We start from the raw sequence: 22,932 nt of genomic DNA, 5'->3' as shown, positions 1-22,932 counted from the left end.
CTTTTTCTTCCACTTTTAGTGCATCCAATTTCTGCCCGTCAATCATCCTCTCACTAATGCTAGTCTCTGCTCCTGATTGGGGAGGACAAGGCTGCTCCACGCCCCCTCCGAAACGTGCACAGCAATCGAACATAGAGGGCCACACCCTCTACCGCACTCCTTCCCCATCTCCGTGCAGGTGCCACCAACCAGCCAGCAAAGGTCGTAATCGCACTAGTCTGAGAGAGAGTCCCCATCTGGCTTTAGTCCCGCCCCTTATCTGAACAACAGGCCAATCGTTGTTCATGTAGCCACTCAGCCTCAGCCGGCAATGCAGAGCCGAGATTTGATACGATGTATTCGAGATCTCAGCTCTGGTGAACAGCGTGTGTTTTACCGCTGCGCCACCTGAGCGGCCCTACTTTGCATTTATTATGAACACACATTTTTAAATACAAATAAAATAAAAAAAATGTAATCCTTGAGAAATTTGCAAGAAGTTTAGATTTTTTTGTTTGGAATGTCTTCCTTTTGCTGTAATGACAGCATACACTTGAGCTGACATGTACTCCACAATTTTCTGCAAAATTTCATGTTTAGTGTTATCCCAGCATGACTTTACAATATAAAAAGCATCTTAAAATGATTGAAATGTGGCTAAAATATTCTTTTAAAAAGCCATTCACACTGTCTCAATGCTAATTAGTATAAAACATTCATCCGAAAACCTAAAGAATGGCCATATTTATAATAGATGAACAATAGCTGCAAATGTAATAAATGAAATGAGCTTCTGGATGGTAGACCAAATCCACCTGAGCATCATCTGAGCATGTTCTTTAATGGACAGGATAAGACTCCAGGAGACCTGGCATTTTGTCAGTTTTACGAATGTGCTTACTTGCTTTTTAGTAGTTCCAAATAAAATTTATTTATTAACTTGTTAGTATTTTAATCACGTCATGTTTTACACACTTTGGTTACATTTATGACAGGACAGGTAGTTACTCATTACACAAGACTCATCAGTTCAAGTCTAATGTCAAACACAGTCATGGACAATTTTGTATCTCTAATTCACCTCACTTGCATGTTTTTGGACTGTGGGAGGAAACCGGAGTTCCTGGAGAAAACTCATGCAGACATGGGGACATGCAAACTCTACACAGAAAGGACCAAGACTGCTCCACCTGGAAACTGAACCTAGAGCCTCCTTGTTGTCAGTTGTTGTCATTTGACTTGTTGTCAATCCCCATTGTTCCCTCCTTTTACCCAGTTCTACTGGAACTGGCTCCCAATGATTGCTATTTTGCAGCATTATAATTATTTTTTTTTTTTTTACTTTTAATAATATTGTCTAAAACATTTATTTAGAGTGATTATTTAGCAGTGATTATAACCCTTTTTGTCATATTAGGAGTAGACTAAAGCTAACAGCAGGCTCAGGTATCCACACAATAGCTTCAAACACCAACTGAATTACTTTAAAGACCCTTAGTAAATTACATTCTTTCCTAGCTAAAGAAAGGCTCAGCATCAGATGAAGGGAGTCTTGCTGTGCTAAATAACTCGACACAGCAGGTTAAGCAACAGTAGTGGAAGTTAATCAGGTGTATGTTCTGCCAGCATGATCAGTGATTCCAGGGACTGTAATTACAGAGCAGTGTTAGCAGGAAAGAGAGCGGAGAGAGACACATTTTCCATGTGTTTATAATCCACAACAAACTCCAACAAGCCAATTACTGTTCCAACAGTACTGGTAGACTGTACTAGACTGTACGCAAGAGAGCAATGAATATTTTTAAATATATTGTAACAATGTTTATTTACTCTTGTGTTAGATTTTTGTAAATATGATTAACAATATGTTAACAATTATCAAAAACAGGATAAATATGACACTGCAATTCCAGACTTGAGCATAATTTATCACAAAAACAGGAACCATATGTTAAACACAGTTTTTCTTTAGAATCTAAAGTTTAAACAGAGGTTTTAATCATCTGAACACTAACTAGTCATGTGAAAAAGTTAGGACACCCCATGAGAACCTTTGTCTTTTTTTTTTTCCCTTTTTCTCCCACTTTAGCGCATCCAATTTCTGCCCGTCAATCATCCTCTCACTAATGCTGGTCCCTGCTCCTGATTGGGGAGGACGAAGCTGCTCCACGCCCCCTCCGACATGTGCACAGCAATCAAACATCTTATCACCTACACTTGATGAGTGCAGTGCAGTACAGCGCTGTGTACGGAGAGCCACACCCTCTACCGCACTCCTTTCCCATCTCTGTGCAGGCGCCACCAACCAGCCAGAGGTCGTGACTGCACTAATCTGAGAGAGAGTCCCCATCCGGCTTAATCCCGCCCCTATCTGGACAACAGGCCAATCGTTGTTCATGTGGCTGCTCAGCCTCAGCCGGCAGGCAAGACCTTTGTCTTTTTGAACGTATTTAAACATATGAACATTTGAGCTTTATTTGAACAGTATTGAGAGATGGAGCTTATATAACTAAACAAATAAAACTGAAAAAAATACTTTAAAACTCAATTTGAGAGTTGGAAATTGATTGTGAGGAAAAAGCTAGGACACCCTATGCCCTAATAGCTGGTATTTCCCCCTTTGGCTGAAATAACCTCAATTAGACGTTTCCTAAAACCATCTACCAGTCTCTGACATCAACTGGGAAAAAATTTTTCCCACTCCTCCATGCAGAATTTCTTTAGCTGTGTGAGGTTTGAGGGGTTTCTTGCATGCACAGCCCGTTTCAAATCACCCCACAGCATCTCAATAGGATTAAGATCCGGGCTTTGACTTGGCCATTCCAGAACTCTCCATTTCTTTCAATTGAGCCATTCGTTGGTGGATTTACTGGAATGAAGCAGCCCAAAACTACGACATTACCACCTCCATGCTTCACAGTTGGTATGAGGTTCTTGTGCTCAAATGCTGTGTTTGGTTTGCGCCAAACATGTCTTCTGTTACTGTGCCCAAATAATTCAGCTTTGGATTCATCTGTCCAAAGTGTTCTCTGGTAAACTTTAGTCTTGCTCTGATGTTTTTTTTGACAGCAAGAGTTTCCTCCTTGCAGACCTCCCATGAAAATCAAACTTGTGCAGTCTCTTTCTGATGGTAGATGCATGTATCCTGACATCAACTGTGGCAAGAGCTACCTGTAGGTCCCGTGATGACATTGTAGGATTATTGGAGACTTCTTTACACATCTTGCGGTCTGCTCTTGGGCTGAACTTGCTAGGACAGCCTGACCTGGCCATGTTGGCAGTTGTTTTAAATGTTCTCCACTTGTAAATGATTTTCCGGACAGTGGAATGGCTGATTTGTAATTGTTTTGAGATCTTTTTAAATCCTATGCCAGACTCATATGCATCTACAACCTTCTTTCTGAAGGCCTCAGAGAGCTCTTTAGATCTCACCATGGTGATACCACTCACTTTAACAATCAAGAGCAAACCAAACTAATGTCTGAGGTTTAAATAAAACTCCAATGTCCTCTAACGATGGTCTAATCATTGCAGCTGATCTATGCTGATGATGAATTCTAATTTTAGACGTTTTAAGTAGTAATAAATGTGGGAGTGTCCTAACTTTTTCCTCACAATAAATTTCCATTTTTGGTCATTACATTTTACAACTTGAGTTTAAAAGTAATTTATTTCAGTTTCATTTGTTTAGTTATATAAGCTCCATCTCTCAGTACTGTTCAAATGAAGCTCAAATGTCCATATGTTCAAATATGTTCAAAAAGTCAAAGGTTTTCATGGGGTGTCCTAACTTTTTCACATGACTGTATTTGCTCTAAGTGCCAGGATTTGATCCTTGCCCTGGTTACTGTGTGTTGAAGTTTCACATGTTCTGCATAAATCTCTGTGTTTTATTTCTCGGGGTACTCTGTTTTCCTAACACATCTCCCAAACACCCTGTACTACCCTGTCTAGGATGCATTTGTCATGTACCCAGTGTTTCTGGGTGGTGCCGAACACACTGTAACCCTGATCGGGATTAAACGATTAGTGCAAATAAATAAATAATTGAAGCCTAAAATAACCCAGACAACATATACAATGCCACAATAACACTGTTTAGAGAACAATAAAAACAATAAAAATTTCACATGTCAGAATTGTGTAAGTGAATGCTAACTAAATTCTGCAGTAATTGCACTGACCTGACTGCGATTACTCTAAATTCCTTTCTCTTTTGTGCACAGCAGTCCACCTCTCAGAAACAAGTCAGGACATAGCTACACAGAATATACAGAATTCTATTCTTTCCATCCTTTAAGAAACACACACACAGCTAAATTTACCTGTAGGTAAACTAAAACCTGTTGTGTCTTGTCACTATTTTTGAGAAGTTTTAGATGTTTTTACTTTTTAAGACAGAGGCCACTATTGGCACTGTACAGTGGCTGACCCTGAGCTCTGACCACAGCTTCCAAACAAGCTAGGATTAGGCAAAAAAATTTTATTGTAATGAAAACGTGTATATAAGAAAGGCATTCTATTCTATTTAATAGCATGCCATGAGACCAGCACTGAGAGCAAACTGACTAATGCACCTCCCAATGGCTAGGTTGTTCACTTGTCTTGTACAAAAGCTCAATAAGGTTTAATGGTACTGCTTTCTTTAAAATGCCACCAAGGATTTTCTATCTAATTTAAATCTAGAGACTGGAAAGGCTATTCCAAGAAATTCCAAGACTGATTCCTTAAACAAGCTGTGGTTGACTTGGAAGTGTGCTTGGGGTCATTGCCTCGCTGAAGTCCAAGTCCAATTATCACCAAAGTTCAATTGCACCACAGAAGACAGAACATTCTTGTTTAAAATGCCTTGGTATTTCTGTGAATCTATAATGCCAGTCACATGGTCAAGATTGTCAGTACCCACATCACTGACCCACCTCCATGCTTCACCATGGTGATAGTATTATTTTGGTTATAACCTTCACCTCTCTTTCACTAGACAAACCAGTAATCTATTTGGCCAAACAACTCCAGTTTTGATTCATGCCAAAAGGTCAAAGCAATTAGTCTGTATTACAGTTGAAATGTGTCCAAGTAATCACGTCTTTAAATGTGGCATTTTGCCAGAAATTTATATCATTTTATGCTAGTTCATAACTGGTCATAATATTATTATGATATGTTTTTCTCATCATGTGAGCAGTGGAGCATGTATCGTCCCCAAATAGTAGGTTAAGTTCACTTATTTTGCCAAATCTCTTTTTAGAACTATGCATTTTACTTTTCTGCTAATAAAATAAGCCAGGTTTATTTAATCACTTTATGTTAAATAATTACTACATTTTTTTCCCTCTTTTTCTCTGATCCCCCCCCCCCAATTTTCTTCCCAATCTAGTCGTATCTAATTACCTTGATTGTGTTACACTTTACCTTTACCGATAACTGCTGACTGAGTAGCTTCGCAACTGACACACACCCCCTCCAACATGTGTGCAGTACCAACTGCATCTTTTCACCTGCATGAAGCGAGTTCATATGTGGATCAGCTTTGTGTACGTAATTGCATCAGTTATGAGGAACCCTGGTCTGGCTCATCTCACCCTGTGTACAACAGCCAATCGTGGCCACGTCGAATGGCAGAGCTGAGATTCGATACGATGTAATCGAAATCCCAGCTCTGATGTGCTAGTGTATTTTACCGTTGCGCCACCTGAGCGGCCTATAATTACTACATTTAAAACAAAAAAATTTTAAGACTTTTTAATGTACAGTTGAAGGTTTACATACAGTATACTTGTAAGGGACATTTATAGTCTTGCATTCTTGTGATTTTAATGATTTCTGCTTTACTTTTTTGTAACTAAACATTTGAAATATTTGAAATATTTAGTTTATTAATTTGTGGTATAGAAATGTCTATGAAGTAATTTGTCTGATTATTGCTCTTATTGCTGTAATAATCTACAGCTGGTAAAATAATTGAAGTAGTTTGACCTTACCCATCAATCAGCACATGGACGAGTTGTCTCTTGCCAAGGCTAAAAAGAAATCCTGAATTACATTTTAGAACTTTCTATACCACAAAATTAATGATGCAAATAGCTTTATGCATTTTTTTTCAGAATACCCAGATTAAATGTAAAAAAGAACAAGCTTTTTGAGAACCTAATCATGTGTTTCAGTTATTTAGTCCTACAAAAACAACAGACATAATTAAAATCCCAAAATTGCTGTGACATAGATGTCCCCGACAAGTGTATGTACACTTTGTTAGTGAGTAAGGTGATTTTATTCTTTATTATTCTTTATTATTATTTTAGATTTTATTAACTTCATTTTATTTATCATATTTATTATTTTATTTATTATTTTTAATATTTGAAATATTTATATTTATTTTATTTTTATTTATTTTAGATGTTAGTATTTTATTATTCCTACTAGTAATAGCTTGCGTGTAATGACACTAATAATGCATTTTACTGGTCTCAGATAAAAGCAATGCCACATCCAAGCATCAGACCAATCAAATGATCTAAAAATCCTGTTCTGCATTAGTATAATTTATTTATTTATTTATTAGGATTTTAAAGTCATGTTTTGAACACTATGGTTACATTCATGACAGGACAGGTAGTTACTTGTTACACAAGATTCATCAATTTAATGTCAAACACAGTCATGGACTATTTTGTATCTCTTATCACTTGTATGTCTTTGGAGTGTGGGAGGAAACTGGAGCACCCGGAGGAAACCCATTCCACCTGGGGGCATTGTATAAAGTATTTTTAGTTATTGCCTAGAAAAAGTGTCCGATTTACCCAGTTGACCACTCTATGGTCCTCATAAATGTCAAGTCCACAGGAAGAACAAAATGTATAATAACCATATATCTTTACACATTTCATGTTGTTCAGGTATTAACCTACACTATTTTTTTCCCAAAATAATAGACAGTTTAATTTTGCCATCAGAAAGCTTACTTATTCTGTTTCCATGAGAACATGGTGTACTGCTCTGATACCCATGGAAGTTGCACTGACAGCTTGTGCTATTCATTTGCACTAACTGTTTTGCTGATGTTTATTTAAAGGGATTCTGAGCCATGCTGCAATACTCTGTAAACTGGGTGAACAAATGTGCTCTTAACTGTTTAAAATAGACAAGCTCAGCAGAGTAGGTCCCTTGTTTCTAGATGTACTTTGTTTGAAGCCTCAGATTTCATTAACACAGCTAATCAACATTGTGTCCCAGTGTGGATTATATACAGTACTTGCCATAAATTTTTTGTACCATTCAAAAAATAAAAAATACGACTGACAATTAAAAGTGTGTATTGAGATAGTGTTGTACCAAAGTCCCACTATATTTATCCCTTTTGTGGGTCCAGAAGGGCATGGCCAGAAGCTGCTATAAAATGGGTGTGTAATTAAGTCAGTGGCAACTGACATGCAAATGCAGAGCCCTTCATATGCGCCGTAACCACCTTCTATCACTCTCTATGCAAATCCTAATTTCCTGATCTCTATAATAGCACACCTAAGCCCCACTAGTAAAAATGGTAACTGTACTATACAGAATTAAAAAAAACATTTAGTCAATACAATATTCATTTTTATCTCAGCAACCAGGATATGCATCATATGCAAAATTATTAATGTTAAATTTTTATTGTTATCTATATTCACTTGCTAGAATATGTTATGAACAAAGCTTGTAGATTGTTATCTGTTTTGTTTTCATTTGTCTTTAGGTGGACAGACATCAGCAGGGGGGATGAGAGAATCACAGCGCCTTAAACTGGAGAGAAAACAATCTGCTGGTCCTGCATCTACAAAATCCCAAATAATGATCCTACCCAGTCGAGTTCCTTGTGAGGTAAGAGACAAAGTTTATTTGCATATTAAAAAAAATATAAAGAAAAATATTTTCTACTTACTGGAAAACACTCAAACAGCTTAGAATGATAAAAGGCATTGCATAGTTAAATATTAGATAGTGTGCAGCCCCTTTGACTATTTTGACTCACAATGTTCTTGCATAATTTAATTTTAATTAAGCTTTAGGAAATAGACATGATGTCTTTTAAAGTCGAATGTTTCTATTAAACAGCACATTTCCTTAAAATAGATTGGTGTTATTCATCCACAGATGATTCTAGCATCAGACCTCTCCTACTCTTCTGTAAGTGGGGACACATGTGTTTGTTGATGGTTCTTGTTCAAAACCTAATGATTCCACTTTTCTTTGTGGATATGCTGTGTGTAAGCTTCTGGATATTGTTGCTGAGGCCTTGATTTGGCGCGGCTCATAATTTTTGAAAAATCTGGTCTGCCAGAGGCTTTGTTTCTGCACAGGTTAAGCTTTTTGCCGATTCTCAATTAGTTTCTAACCCCATTTAAGCTCACACTTTGCCTTCTCAACTTGCTGTGGTTAAAGGTCATGACCTGTCTAACTCTAATATAGCCAAAGGTAGTGCCCTGGCCGACATGGCGGCCAAACAGGCTACCCAGGGCCTTATAGTCACTTATAATTTGTCATTCCCATCTGATACTTACCTCTATGGACCAAAATAAATAGTTATTATTTTGAGGTTTCTGTATATCCTTTGCTGTTTTTAGCATAACATGTTGTGGTGTTGGTGTGATTGTTTTAAGACAGCCACTAGTAGGATGAGTTGCAACAAAACTAAATTTCCTACATTGTAAACAGTTTGACTTATTAGTGCCTCATGAACATTCAGATCTTTTAATAAATTACATCTGTAGTGCTTTAAGTTCTTAAGTCTGTGTACCTTTATACAGGACAGGGCACTTACTATCAAAAATCATTTATTACACCCAAGTTCAAGTGGTTATCCCAGAAAGTAACATACTTTTTGTTAACCTGACTGTAAATGCTATGCTTGAAACATGCCATGAACAATAGTTTGTGTAATGTTTGGTAGAACTAGTATTACACAGTTGAGGGCAGCACAGTGGTGCAGTGGGTAGCTTAAGCTTTTCCTCAGCCAGCTCTAATATTCAACTATGTAATGCCTTTTATCATTCATTGTCTGTTTTACTGTTCCTTATTCCTGCTCAGGGTCACAATGGGTCCAATTCATTGGATGAAAAACAGCACACCACAGACAGAGTGCTAGTCTATCACAAGACACACACACTTGGCAATTTTTATTAGCTCCAGGTGGCCTGACTGCATGTCTTTGGACTTGTGGAAGTAAACCAGAGCACTTGGAATAAACCCATGCGGACACATGCAAAACATGCAATGTCCACACAGGAAAGACCCTGGCTGCCCAGCCAGGGAATCAAACCCAGGCCCTTCTTTATGAGCGGCAACAGTGCTACCCACTGCACCGTTGTGCTGCCCTCAACTATGTAATGATTAAAACATAGCATAGGTTAAACAAAAAGTATGTTAATTTCTGGAATAAGGTAGGAAACAAAGAACGCCCACACATACAAAGGGAGAACATGCAAACCTCACACAGAAAGTACCCAGATCGCTCCACCTGGGAATGAAACCCAGAACAGACACCATGCCAGCCATCCTTACTCAAGCAGCTACAGAAAATGTAAATGCTAACCAAATAAATTTGGTTCTACTACTTCTTAAAGACAAAATCTTGCTTTTTAGCCTGAACTGAATGAATTAGTTAATGAAGACATTTGGAAAACAGTAAAATTGTGTTATACTTGATTTTTATGACTTTTTAAAACATTATACCACATGTCAACATAGGATGTTAATTTCTGGGATAACCACTTGAACTTGGGTGTCAAAATAAATGATTTTTGATGTAAGTGTTCTGTCCTATATAAAGGTACATAGACTCTGAGTCTACGTTGTTTAAAAACTTGCTAGGAACTTAGAAAGGACTAAAGATGTAATTTATTAAAAGGTCTGAATGTTCATGAGGCACCAACAAGTAAAACTGTTTACGATGTAGGAAAATGAGTTTTGTTTTAACTCATACTACTAGTGGGTGTCCTAAAACAATCACACCAACAACACAACATGCTATGCTAAAGAAACAGCAATGGATCTACAACCTCGAAATATTAACTGTTTGTATTTTGGCCCATAGAGGTAAGTATCAGATAGGAAAGACAAATTATCTGTGACTAGTAGGCCCTGGGCAGCCTGTTTGGCTGCCATGTAGGCCAGGGCATTAACTTTGGCTATATTAGAGGCAGACTGGTCATGACCTTTAACCACAGCAAGTTGGGAAGGCAAAGTGCGAGCTTAAATGAGATTAGAAACTAATTGAGAATTGGCAATAAGCGTACCATGTGCAGAAACAAAGCCTCTGGCAGACCAGATTTTTCCGAAATCATGAGCCGTGCCAAATCAAGGCCTCAACAACAATATTCGGGAGCTTACACACAGCATATCCACAAAGAAGTGGAATCATTAGGTTTTGAACAAGAACCGTCAACAAACATAGAATAGAATAGCTTTTATTTGTCATATATTCTTTCTAAACTCTTTCTTTGCAGATCCCAACTTGTTTGGAAGCTAGGTTCAGAGCACAGGCTCTACCACTGTATGGCATCCCTGGAGCAGAGAGGATTAAGGGCCTTGCTTAAGGACCTCGCTATTGTAGCTTTTGTAGCTTCCACTAATTCTATCATTTAATGACTAACATATTTAATGAATGCCATGAAATGTGTCATTTTTCTTTAAAAATCTTAAAAAAAAAAAAAAAAAAAAAAAACTAGGTCCATGAAATTAAGCTCATTTCCCCGTGAATTTAGTAGGGCCCTACTTACTTTATTTATTGCAATTATCTTATATACAGTATAGTGCACATCAAAATATAAAACGTGTAGTTTATATTACTACAATGTAAAACTTTAACAACCAAAACATTGCTCAGTTCAAAACATACAATAATTAAAATGTGAGAAACTTATGAACTCATGACAAATCTATTTGATGATTTATGCTGTAATTATACAGCTTTCACATGTTTCTGATTAACAATAAGTATCAAGTCATATTCAAATCAGATGATGTGTTCTGTCTGCCAGCTTTTTCTCATTCAGCCCATTACACATATGGTACCCACACTGTGAGCATGTGGGTGGGAATGTTAATCATTAAACAGCCTGATTGTAGTGTGTTATAGGACCAAACAAGCGTGTGCGGTGCAGAAGGTATACCTACCTACACACAAGCGTCTATGTCACAATCATAAACACAGCTGCACTAATGACTTTCATTGGGTTAATAGTTAATACATTACTGGTTGTAAAATAACTTTAATAATTAGAATTAGCACTATGTGTGAAATTTTAAAACAAAAATGATCCAAAAAGGCCATATTGTGAAAGATTAAATTGCAGATTTAGTCACATACACTAACGAAATATTTTTGTTTTAAGAAGAACAGTCTTAAAAGTTATGTAGCTAAGGTTATTTATTTATTTATTAGGATTTTACACACTTTGGTTACATTCTTGACAGAAACAGTAGTTACTCGTAACACACAGTAATGGAAAATTTTGTATCTTCAATTCACCTCACTTGCATGTTTTTGGACTGTGGGAGGAAACCGGAGCTCCTGGAGAAAACCCACACAGACTGGGGAGAACATGCAAACTCCACACAGAAAGAACCCGGACCGCCCCACCCGGGGATCGAACCCAGGACCTTCTTGCTGTAAGGTGACAGTGCTACCCACCGAGCTGCACTGTCAGCTAAGGTTAAGCATGGACAAATAGCATCAATAAAACAAACAGTGGTCACAATCAGTACAGCCACAAAAATTTACACGAAAACCACCTCAAGAGCAAGAGCAGGTCTTACATGCCACACAATTAGCTTCACAAAGCTGAAATTAATGGGAACTCATTGACAGCGTTAAAAAAAAGTTCATGTCAAAAGCCAGTGAGCAAAGATGGTCAAGGAGCTTTCTAAAACTCTTAGAGGTAAATTGATTAAAATAGCAGGAAAAGCAGCTACACAAAAAACAAAACTGTACCCCAACCATTCATGTTCCTGTACTATGCAAAACAGCAGCAGGAACAGCAGTTACACAGAAAACTACATCACAATAATATCTGTTTACATCATGCAAAATTTTCTTTTACTATATATACAGTATTACACTGTACATATTTATATTTTTGTCCATATTTTACTTTATTATCTAAGGAAGTTAAGCACAAACAATATGTGTCTACAAGGCCACATTGTTGGAGCACATGCAGAATGAAGCCTGGCATTGTTTTGCTGAAATAACTAAGAACTTTTGGGGAAAAGATATCATCTTCGTTTTAGCACGTCTCACTAAAATCCAAATTTATGCCTACGCATAAATGGTACCTTCACATATGTGCAACTTACCAATGCCTTGGTCGCGGATGCACTCCCTTACCTACACCTTTTGGCAATAGCAGACTGAAAGGTCCTTTTTGTCTTTTGTACATCAGAAATGAGCTAAAACATAGACTTATCTGACCACAGCACATGTTCCCATTGAGACCTTAATTATTTGTAATGTTTTTAAACTGATTAATCGTTAGTTGTGCCAACTGTCAATCTTCGCTCCCAAAGAATAATCTTTGCTCCCTTTGTTGGATTCTCCTTGTAGACCCAATCATGATCTCTTCACCTATTACCAGTTTACATGCTAATTGTGAATTGTAAATATTGTAACTTAGTCTTTAAACTTTTCACTCTTATTTGGTCACTGTCCAATTTTTTGAGCATTTCATGTATTAAATTCTGAATTTGTTCAATTAACAAAACACAATTAGGTTGGTCAGCCAAAAAATTAAGTCATTAGTAATGCATTTTGTATAAATGTTTTTTTTTTAATTTAAATAGTGGTTTAATACTTGTTTCTTTTCACTGTAAACTTAATACATCAATAATCAATACATCAGCCATATCACATAGCCATTATGTTTAACCAGTCACTCTACTACAATGCTGGACTTGCTTACTCTAATCGTGTTACTAAAACCCTGAAATATAGGGCTGCCATGAAATTGCTGTTGTTTTGATGTTCATCTTTACAGAGTCCTGGTGAGGTGTATCTTCTATTGCGGGAAGCCATGACTAGTAAAAATCTGGAGGTGGAGTTCAGTGGTGTCAAGAAAAAAGTGAGAGTAAAGCCAGTAAATTGGAATGAGACCACGCTCAGTGTGACTGCTGCAGGTAAAACACTTAAATTTTTCTCTTTTTAGTAATCTATCCTTTGCTGTCAATACAACATGTTCAACTCACTGCCATCAAAAACATGTTCAAGCTTACGAAAAAAAAGTCACAGTTCAAGCTATTCAACTCTGAGCCAATCACATTAAATAATCAAATGATTAGAGGATGAAAAGATCCCTAGAAACTTAAGCAGTTAGCTGGCCTGCTTGCTAGCTATGTGCTTATGTTAACAAGATCTGTCTACTATTCCAAAAATGTTTAAAACGATAGGATAAACAAATGAAGTTAGAATAGCAGTCATAGATAAATTGACTCCGACCTGAAAACTGTACAGATGAGATAATTTTTGCTTTTTAAAAATAATTAATAAAGGGCCGCTCAGGTGGCGCAGCCGTGAAAAAACATGCTGGAACCAGAGCTGGGATCTCTAATACATCGTATCGAATCTTAGCTCTGCCTACCGGCTAAGGCTGAGCGGCCACATGAACAACGATTGGCCTGTTGTTCAGATTTTGGGCGGGACTAAGCAGGATGGGGTCTCTCTCCCATGACTGGTGCAATTACGACCTCTGCGCCTGCACAGAGATCAGAAAAGAGTGCTCTTAGGGTGTGTGTCTCTCCGTACACAAGGCTGAGCTGCACTGCACTCGTCAAAGTGCAGGTGATAAAATGCATACGGCATGCTGCCCACTTATTGGAGGAGGCGTGGGTTAGCTTCGTTCTCCTCAATCAGAGCGGGGATCGGCATTGGTGGAGAGGAAGCATGACGCAATCGGGCAATTGGACGCGCTAAAAGGGAGAAAATGCATTAAAAAAAAAAAAAAAAAAAAAAAAAAAAAAAGGCCTATTATTTTGAAAAAAACTGACCCTTTGGAACCCTCACCAGGATAAAGCTGTGTTTTTATTACTTTTTAAAATATATATATATATATATATATATATATATATATATACAGTGTATCACAAAAGTGAGTACACCCCTCACATTTCTGCAGATATTTAAGTATATCTTTTCATGGGACAACACTGACAAAATGACACTTTGACACAATGAAAAGTAGTCTGTGTGCAGCTTATATAACAGTGTAAATTTATTCTTCCCTCAAAATAACTCAATATACAGCCATTAATGTCTAAACCACCGGCAACAAAAGTGAGTACACCCCTTAGTGAAAGTTCCTGAAGTGTCAATATTTTGTGTGGCCACCATTATTTCCCAGAACTGCCTTAACTCTCCTGGGCATGGAGTTTACCAGAGCTTCACAGGTTGCCACTGGAATGCTTTTCCACTCCTCCATGACGACATCACGGAGCTGGCGGATATTCGAGACTTTGCGCTCCTCCACCTTCCGCTTGAGGATGCCCCAAAGATGTTCTTTTGGGTTTAGGTCTGGAGACATGCTTGGCCAGTCCATCACCTTTACCCTCAGCCTCTTCAATAAAGCAGTGGTCGTCTTAGAGGTGTGCTTGGGGTCATTATCATGCTGGAACACTGCCCTGCGACCCAGTTTCCGGAGGGAGGGAATCATGCTCTGCTCAGTATTTCACAGTACATATTGGAGTTCATGTGTCCCTCAATGAAATGTAACTCCCCAACACCTGCTGCACTCATGCAGGCCCAGACCATCGCATTCCCACCACCATGCTTGACTGTAGGCATGACACACTTATCTTTGTACTCCTCACCTGATTGCCGCCACACATGCTTGAGACCATCTGAACCAAACAAATGAATCTTGGTCTCATCAGACCATAGGACATGGTTCCAGTAATCCATGTCCTTTGTTGACATGTCTTCAGCAAACTGTTTGCGGGCTTTCTTGTGTAGAGACTTCAGAAGAGGCTTCCTTCTGGGGTGACAGCCATGCAGACCAATTTGATGTAGTGTGCGGCGTATGGTCTGAGCACTGACAGGCTGACCCCCCACCTTTTCAATCTCTGCAGCAATGCTGACAGCACTCCTGCGCCTATCTTTCAAAGACAGCAGTTGGATGTGACGCTGAGCACGTGCACTCAGCTTCTTTGGACGACCAACGCGAGGTCTGTTCTGAGTGGACCCTGCTCTTTTAAAACGCTGGATGATCTTGGCCACTGTGCTGCAGCTCAGTTTCAGGGTGTTGGCAATCTTCTTGTAGCCTTGGCCATCTTCATGTAGCGCAACAATTCGTCTTTTAAGATCCTCAGAGAGTTCTTTGCCATGAGATGCCATGTTGGAACTTTCAGTGACCAGTATGAGAGAGTGTGAGAGCTGTACTACTAAATTGAACACACCTGCTCCCTATGCACACCTGAGACCTAGTAACACTAACAAATCACATGACATTTTGGAGGGAAAATGACAATTTGGACATTTAGGGGTGTAGTCTCTTAGGGGTGTACTCACTTTTGTTGCCGGTGGTTTAGACATTAATGGCTGTATATTGAGTTATTTTGAGGGAAGAATAAATTTACACTGTTATATAAGCTGCACACAGACTACTTTTCATTGTGTCAAAGTGTCATTTTGTCAGTGTTGTCCCATGAAAAGATATACTTAAATATCTGCAGAAATGTGAGGGGTGTACTCACTTTTGTGATACACTGTATATATATATACTGTATATACACAGTGTATCACAAAAGTGAGTACACCCCTCACATTTCTGCAAATATTTTATTATATCATTTCATGGGACAACACTATAGAAATAAAACTTGGATATAACTTAGAGTAGTCAGTGTACAACTTGTATAGCAGTGTAGATTTACTGTCTTCTGAAAGTAACTCAACACACAGCCATTAATGTCTAAATAGCTGGCAACATAAGTGAGTACACCCCACAGTGAACATGTCCAAATTGTGCCCAAAGTGTCAATATTTTGTGTGACCACCATTATTATCCAACACTGCCTTAACCCTCCTGGGCATGGAATTCACCAGAGCTGCACAGGTTGCTACTGGAATCCTCTTCCACTCCTCCATGATGACATCACGGAGCTGGTGGATGTTAGACACCTTGAACTCCTCCACCTTCCACTTGAGGATGCGCCACAGGTGCTCAATTGGGTTTAGTCCATCACCTTTACCTTCAGCTTCCTCAGCAAGGCAGTTGTCATCTTGGAGGTTGTGTTTGGGGTCGTTATCCTGTTGGAAAACTGCCATGAGGCCCAGTTTTCGAAGGGAGGGGATCATGTATATATATATACAGTGTATCACAAAAGTGAGTACACCCCTCACATTTCTGCAAATATTTCATTATATCTTTTCATGGGACAACACTATAGACATGAAACTTGGATATAACTTAGAGTAGTCAGTGTACAACTTGTATAGCAGTGTAGATTTACTGTCTTCTGAAAATAACTCAACACACAGCCATTAATGTCTAAATAGCTGGCAACATAAGTGAGTACACCCCACAGTGAACATGTCCAAATTGTGCCCAAATGTGTCGTTGTCCCTCCCTGGTGTCATGTGTCAAGGTCCCAGGTGTAAATGGGGAGCAGGGCTGTTAAATTTGGTGTTTTGGGTACAATTCTCTCATACTGGCCACTGGATATTCAACATGGCACCTCATGGCAAAGAACTCTCTGAGGATGTGAGAAATAGAATTGTTGCTCTCCACAAAGATGGCCTGGGCTATAAGAAGATTGCTAACACCCTGAAACTGAGCTACAGCATGGTGGCCAAGGTCATACAGCGGTTTTCCAGGACAGGTTCCACTCGGAACAGGCTTCGCCAGGGTCGACCAAAGAAGTTGAGTCCACGTGTTCGGCGTCATATCCAGAGGTTGGCTTTAAAAAATAGACACATGAGTGCTGCCAGCATTGCTGCAGAGGTGGAAGACGTGGGAGGTCAGCCTGTCAGTGCTCAGACCATTCGCCGTACACTGCATCAACTCGGTCTGCATGGTCGTCATCCCAGAAGGAAGCTGACTCACAAGAAAGCCCGCAAACAGTTTGCTGAAGACAAGCAGTCCAAGAACATGGATTACTGGAATGCCCTGTGGTCTGACGAGACCAAGATAAACTTGTTTGGCTCAGATGGTGTCCAGCATGTGTGGCGGCGCCCTGGTGAGAAGTACCAAGACAACTGTATCTTGCCTACAGTCAAGCATGGTGGTGGTAGCATCATGGTCTTGGGCTGCATGAGTGTTGCTGGCACTGGGGAGCTGCAGTTCATTGAGGGAAACATGAATTCCAACATGTACTGTGACATTCTGAAACAGAGCATGATCCCCTCCATTCGAAAACTGGGCCTCATGGCAGTTTTCCAACAGGATAACGACCCCAAACACAACCTCCAAGATGACAACTGCCTTGCTGAGGAAGCTGAAGGTAAAGGTGATGGACTAAACCCAATTGAGCACGTGTGGCGCATCCTCAAGTGGAAGATGGAGGAGTTCAAGGTGTCTAACATCCACCAGCTCCGTGATGTCATCATGGAGGAGTGGAAGAGGATTCCAGTAGCAACCTGTGCAGCTCTGGTGAATTCCATGCCCAGGAGGGTTAAGGCAGTGCTGGATAATAACGGTGGTCACACAAAATATTGACACTTTGGGCACAATTTGGACATGTTCACTGTGGGGTGTACTCACTTATGTTGCCAGCCATTTAGACATTAATGGCTGTGTGTTGAGTTATTTTCAGAAGACAGTAAATCTACACTGCTATACAAGCTGTACACTGACTACTCTAAGTTATATCCAAGTTTTATTTCTATAGTGTTGTCCCATGAAAAGATATAATGAAATATTTGCAGAAATGTGAGGGGTGTACTCACTTTTGTGATACACTGTATATATATATTTTTTTTTTTTTTTTTTTTTTTTTTTTTTTTTTAAGTAATAAAAACACAGCTTTATCCTGGTGAGGGTTCCAAAGGGTCCGTTTTTTTCAAAATAATAGGCCTAGTTTTCCTCCTCCCTCCAGACATAGCCCATGATGTCTGTATGTAGATACCTGACTGCCCGACAGCACAACGTTTTACCACTGTGCCACACGAGTCTTGAAAATGTGCATATTCTACAATTTATATCAGCAACACTTTCCAAAAAGGTTAGGACAGGCTACTTTAGGCTAGGAACATAAAACGGTGTAAAAATGAGATTCAGTCTCAGCAAGTATGAGTCAAGGCTTGCACCAAAAAAGTATCACTAATCCACAAATCCAGCAGTTAAACAACATTCCTCATTGTGATTACAAGGATTTTATGTAACAGGGTGGATGCTAAAAAAGATTTGGCAGTTTATCCATGTTAAGAGGGAGGGCGGAGGGAGCATGGAGTCACAGTGTGACCTGTCATTCTTGTAATGAGTCACCTGTGACTTGTGAGTGCTTATGCACTCCAGGTGGAATGCTTCTCCATGAATATCACAACGTTTTTCTGTCTATTTCTCACCTATTTTCTATTAAAGCTGAGATGCCCTGAGGGTTGCCCTGTCTGCTCCAGTATTGGGATAACACAATGACCCAGCAATGACCCAATTGTGCCACAAGGGGTTTCCTTTTTCCTCCAGTGATACACAATGGTAAATCAACTTGGAGTGCAAAGGAAGTGCATGATCAGGGTGTCAACACTGTTAGGAGTCAACAATGAGTAGCACAAAGTTGTTTTTTTTGAGAACTTGGTTTGTTGCAGGCAACATACAGTTCTCAGTCTGCACGATACCCTTTAGTCCACTTTTCTTTGTAGTGGGTCCTAGACATTGTATTTTGTTTTATTATTCCTTGGTCACCTTGTATTTATTAATCATGTCAAATTCTCCATATTGAGTTTCTGGCTTTTAGCCACAATATTATTCTACCTGGTATTAACAATCTGCACGATAGATTCTAATTTGTTGTCTACTGTGTGTGGGAAGCGCGCCCTTGTATACTCATGTGCTGAGGCTCGTCTGCCTGTTTTCGCCATTACATTTTAGATATTTAATGCATTACAGTGCGCATAATATAGTTACAAATTCAGGTAAACTGGAACAATGTCTGTGCATGAAGGGCAAGGCTGAAAACTACTGATTTTTTTGCAATATGTGGTATTTCCAGAATGAAAATATGAAATTATATGGTTTATTGTAGCTAGCTTAGAGGTGACATTTAAAATTTCATCTTCCAGTGTTGGTGCCCTCACAGATGTAAAAGACACCTATGACATGAGCATTATTACATATAATACAGATACCATGACAGACTTAGGATTTTAAACCTTAGACCAGGACTAATCCCTCAGATGTTACAGCATTCACAGGTAGATATCACCAGATGTGCACGGGCATGCTTCGTCAAACATCTGTCAGACAGTTTCCATCACTGCATCCTCAAAGCACAGTAAAAACATTAAAAAAAAATTCAGATTGTTTATACCAAATGGAGAATGTCTGTCATGGTATCTGTATTATACACCGATCAACCATAACATTAAAACCACCTCCTTGTTTTTACACTCACTGTTCATTTTATCAGCTCCACTTACCATATAGAAGCATTTTGTAGTTCTACAATTACTGACTGTAGTCCATCTGTTTCTCTGCATGCTTTGTTAGCCCCCTTTCATGCTGTTCTTTAATGGTCAGGACTCTCCCAGGACCACTACAGAGCAGGTATTATTTAGGTGGTGGATCATTCTCAGCACTGCAGTGACACTGACATGGTGGTGGTGTGTTAGTGTGTGTTGTGCTGGTATGAGTGAATAAGACACAGCAGCACTGATGGAGTTTTTAAACACCTCACTGTCACTGCTGGACTGAGAATAGTCCACCAACCAAAAATATATCCAGCCAACAGTGCCCCGTGGGCAGCGACCTGTGACCACTGATGAAGATGTCAAAGACGACCAGCAGCAATAGATGAGAGATCGTCTCTGACTTTACATCTACAAGGTGGACCAACTAGATAGGAAGGTGTGTAGAGAAACAGATGGACTACAGTCAGTAATTGTAGAACTACAAAGTGCTTCTATATGGTAAGTGGAGCTGATAAAAAGGACAGTGAGTGTAGAAACAAGGAGGTGGCTTTAATGTTATGGCTGTGTACATTATATAATTTCTAAAATTATTTTTCCACTTATTCTAGTTTAATAAGCTATGACTTTTAAAACAGAGAAATATAAATGATTTGCTTTATTGAGGATATTAATTGTATGTTACAGATTTTCCAGCTGGAAGTGTAGTTGTAACACTGTACTGTGGAGGTGTGATCAAGGGCACTGCTTGCCTACACTACTACACCGCTATGGGGGAAATCTCCCGCCTGCTTAAACAGGCTGCAGACCCGGTGAACTTCATGCTTCAGGTTATGCAAACACCCCAAACACATTAACAGCTTGATTAAGCAAACAGCTTGGCATGTTTTTTTTTTTCTTACATAGAACAGGTCAAACACAAATTATACTAATTATTCTACTTAAACTGCTTTGACACTTGAGAATTATTTGACAATTTTTAAACATACATTTTCTGACTGTATCTGTCTGATTTCCAGGCTTTTCAGGTCTCCTCCACAGAGAAACTAGATCACATTCTGGCTTCCAGCATGATGAAAAAAATGCCTACTGGAGGTTTCCAAGCTCTGCAGCATGATCAGAGTCTGGCTGCAGGTAAGTGACTCTGTAGGTCAGTATAATTCTCAAAAGCTGACTATAGCTCAGTTCAACACAAGCAAATGATGAAATATCTTCTACCTAGAATCTGATCACACTGATCCTTGACCTGTTTGTAAAGACAAATGCTTCTGGCAACTCATTCTTCATTCTGTTTAATGAATAAATAAAGGGGAGAGGAGCATTAGTCTAGACTTGTAGCATGGACATGTGTCACAGACCTTTGCTTCTTTAATCCAGCACAGCTCAAACCCAGGGCACTCAAACACACTACTGCTAATGATAGTGCTGTGTGACCTACTTTTTTTTTTTAATTACAGCAAAATATGTAAAGAATCTGTCTTATTGGCTGTGTTTATTTATTGATTGATTTTTACCAACTGCTTTCCCATGCTGCTGAGCGACACCAATTGCTATGGTTGGTTTTATATAGCACTAAACTCTTCCGGTGTCTTTTAAATAAGTCAGTTTATTTATTTATTAGGATTTTAGCGTCATGTTTAAACACTTTGGTTACATTCATGACAATGTTACTCGTTACACAAGAGTCATCTCCTCACAAGTTTAATGTCAAACAGTCATGGACAACTTTGTATCTCCAATTCACTTCACTTGCATGTCTTTGGATTGTGGGAGGAAACTGGAGCTCCCGGAAGAAACCCACGCCGACACAGGGAGAACATGCAAACTCCACACAGAAAGGACCCAGACCATCCCACCTGGGGATCAAATCCAGGACCTTCTTGCTGGGATGTGGCAGTGCTACCCACTGAGCCACCATGCCGCACTCAACAAGTCAGTATATTAAAATTATGCTCCCAAGAGCTGACCTGGTCAATGTAAATGCTGCCCTTATGACATGGCTAGATTTACCAACAGCTTGTAAAGTATCAGGCTACGTGGTGCTCAATACACTATTCTACAGTGTAACATCTGCACAAGAACTGTTCTTCAAAAGCTTTTATGGCCAAGCAGCTGCACAAAACCCTCCTTGAATGGAATCGGGGATCCCCAGCAGTGGAAGACAGATTGACTACGCTAAATCAGGAGAAAATGCATAAATAAATAGAAAAAAAAATGTATTCATTAATAATTAAGAAACCCGACTTACTAATCAATGTGGAGCAGAAAAACACTAGAAGGCCCTTCTGACAAAAAATCTTAAGATATTACACAATAAACCTCACTCCTATTTGACTCTGGAGTTTAGCATTGTTTTTTGTTTATGCTTATAAATACAATCTTTTTTTCATATTTCTAAGTACCAAGCCAACAAACATTGTGTATAAGTCTTAATAGTGCAATGTGCACTAGACGTATCTTAACAAAACCTGTATTGATTAAATCCTTGTTTTTCTAGTCACTGAGTTAGGGCTCGTTACACTGCCCTGGAAGTAAAAATACTGCCTTTAAAATAGATGCTATGGCAAAATGTAATATGAGAAACTGACAAGTAACATAATGTCAGTGGTTAAATGTAGCTTTTTCATCTTCCACCAGTAATAGAAGTACAAATAGATAGCTATGTTTCATTTTTAAAAATATGACTTCAAACAGCTCATCCTGAGTCTGCTGAGAAGCAATTATTAGGTATGTCTGGTCTTGACTGCTCGAAATGACACCAGATTACTATTAAGTCATTCATACCCCCCGTGTCAAACCTATTTGAACAGGCAAAGGAGGTGAATGACTTCACACAGATTTTATTCCACCCCTCTACCTTTTTTATTTTTGCTTTTTACATAAACACACACACACACACACACTAATAATAGATTCTAATTCACCCGCTCAGTGAATATTTTAGCACATTTTACATCCTTAGCATGGTGTCTAAAAGCAATATTCATGTACTTGTCAAAGTCTTTAATTTTAATGGCCTTTGCTCACTGACATTTGCAATGCACCTCTTCACTAAACCTCCTCCCAGATCATCCCAGGTTTTCAAAAATACCAGCCACAATGTGGTAATACACCCTGGGAATACTCTACTGCAGAGCAGTACACACTCGATAGAGGGACAATTTGAGGAAGTCTGTCTACCTGCTGGCATGTTTTTGATATACGGTTCTTCAAAAAGTTCACACTTCATGTTCATACGGTTCTTCAAAAAGTTCATCACTTTTCTACAGTCATTTTCCCAGTGTCATACCTGTTTAATGCAGTCAGCAAAAAATGTTTTTGGTTGAGCATGTAGCAACTGATGCAGTGCTGCTTTAACATCA

General features: G+C 39.0%; 1 protein-coding gene across 1 annotated transcript in view; it reads left to right on the top strand.

Moving 5' to 3' along the window:
* LOC134311905 (B-cell scaffold protein with ankyrin repeats-like) overlaps nt 1-22,932 on the top strand; it is a 100,439-nt gene that overhangs the window by 5,599 nt on the left and 71,908 nt on the right. The window contains exons 3-6 of the mRNA XM_062993554.1: nt 7,715-7,839; nt 12,993-13,131; nt 20,258-20,400; nt 20,590-20,704. Coding sequence (XP_062849624.1) covers nt 7,715-7,839; nt 12,993-13,131; nt 20,258-20,400; nt 20,590-20,704 — 522 coding nt within the window. The remainder of the gene's footprint in view (nt 1-7,714; nt 7,840-12,992; nt 13,132-20,257; nt 20,401-20,589; nt 20,705-22,932) is intronic.

Source organism: Trichomycterus rosablanca, chromosome 4, assembly GCF_030014385.1.
Source record: "Trichomycterus rosablanca isolate fTriRos1 chromosome 4, fTriRos1.hap1, whole genome shotgun sequence".
Lineage (NCBI taxonomy): Eukaryota > Metazoa > Chordata > Actinopteri > Siluriformes > Trichomycteridae > Trichomycterus > Trichomycterus rosablanca.
Note: the sequence above shows the minus strand (reverse complement) of the source record. Positions and strands in the feature narration are given on the sequence as shown.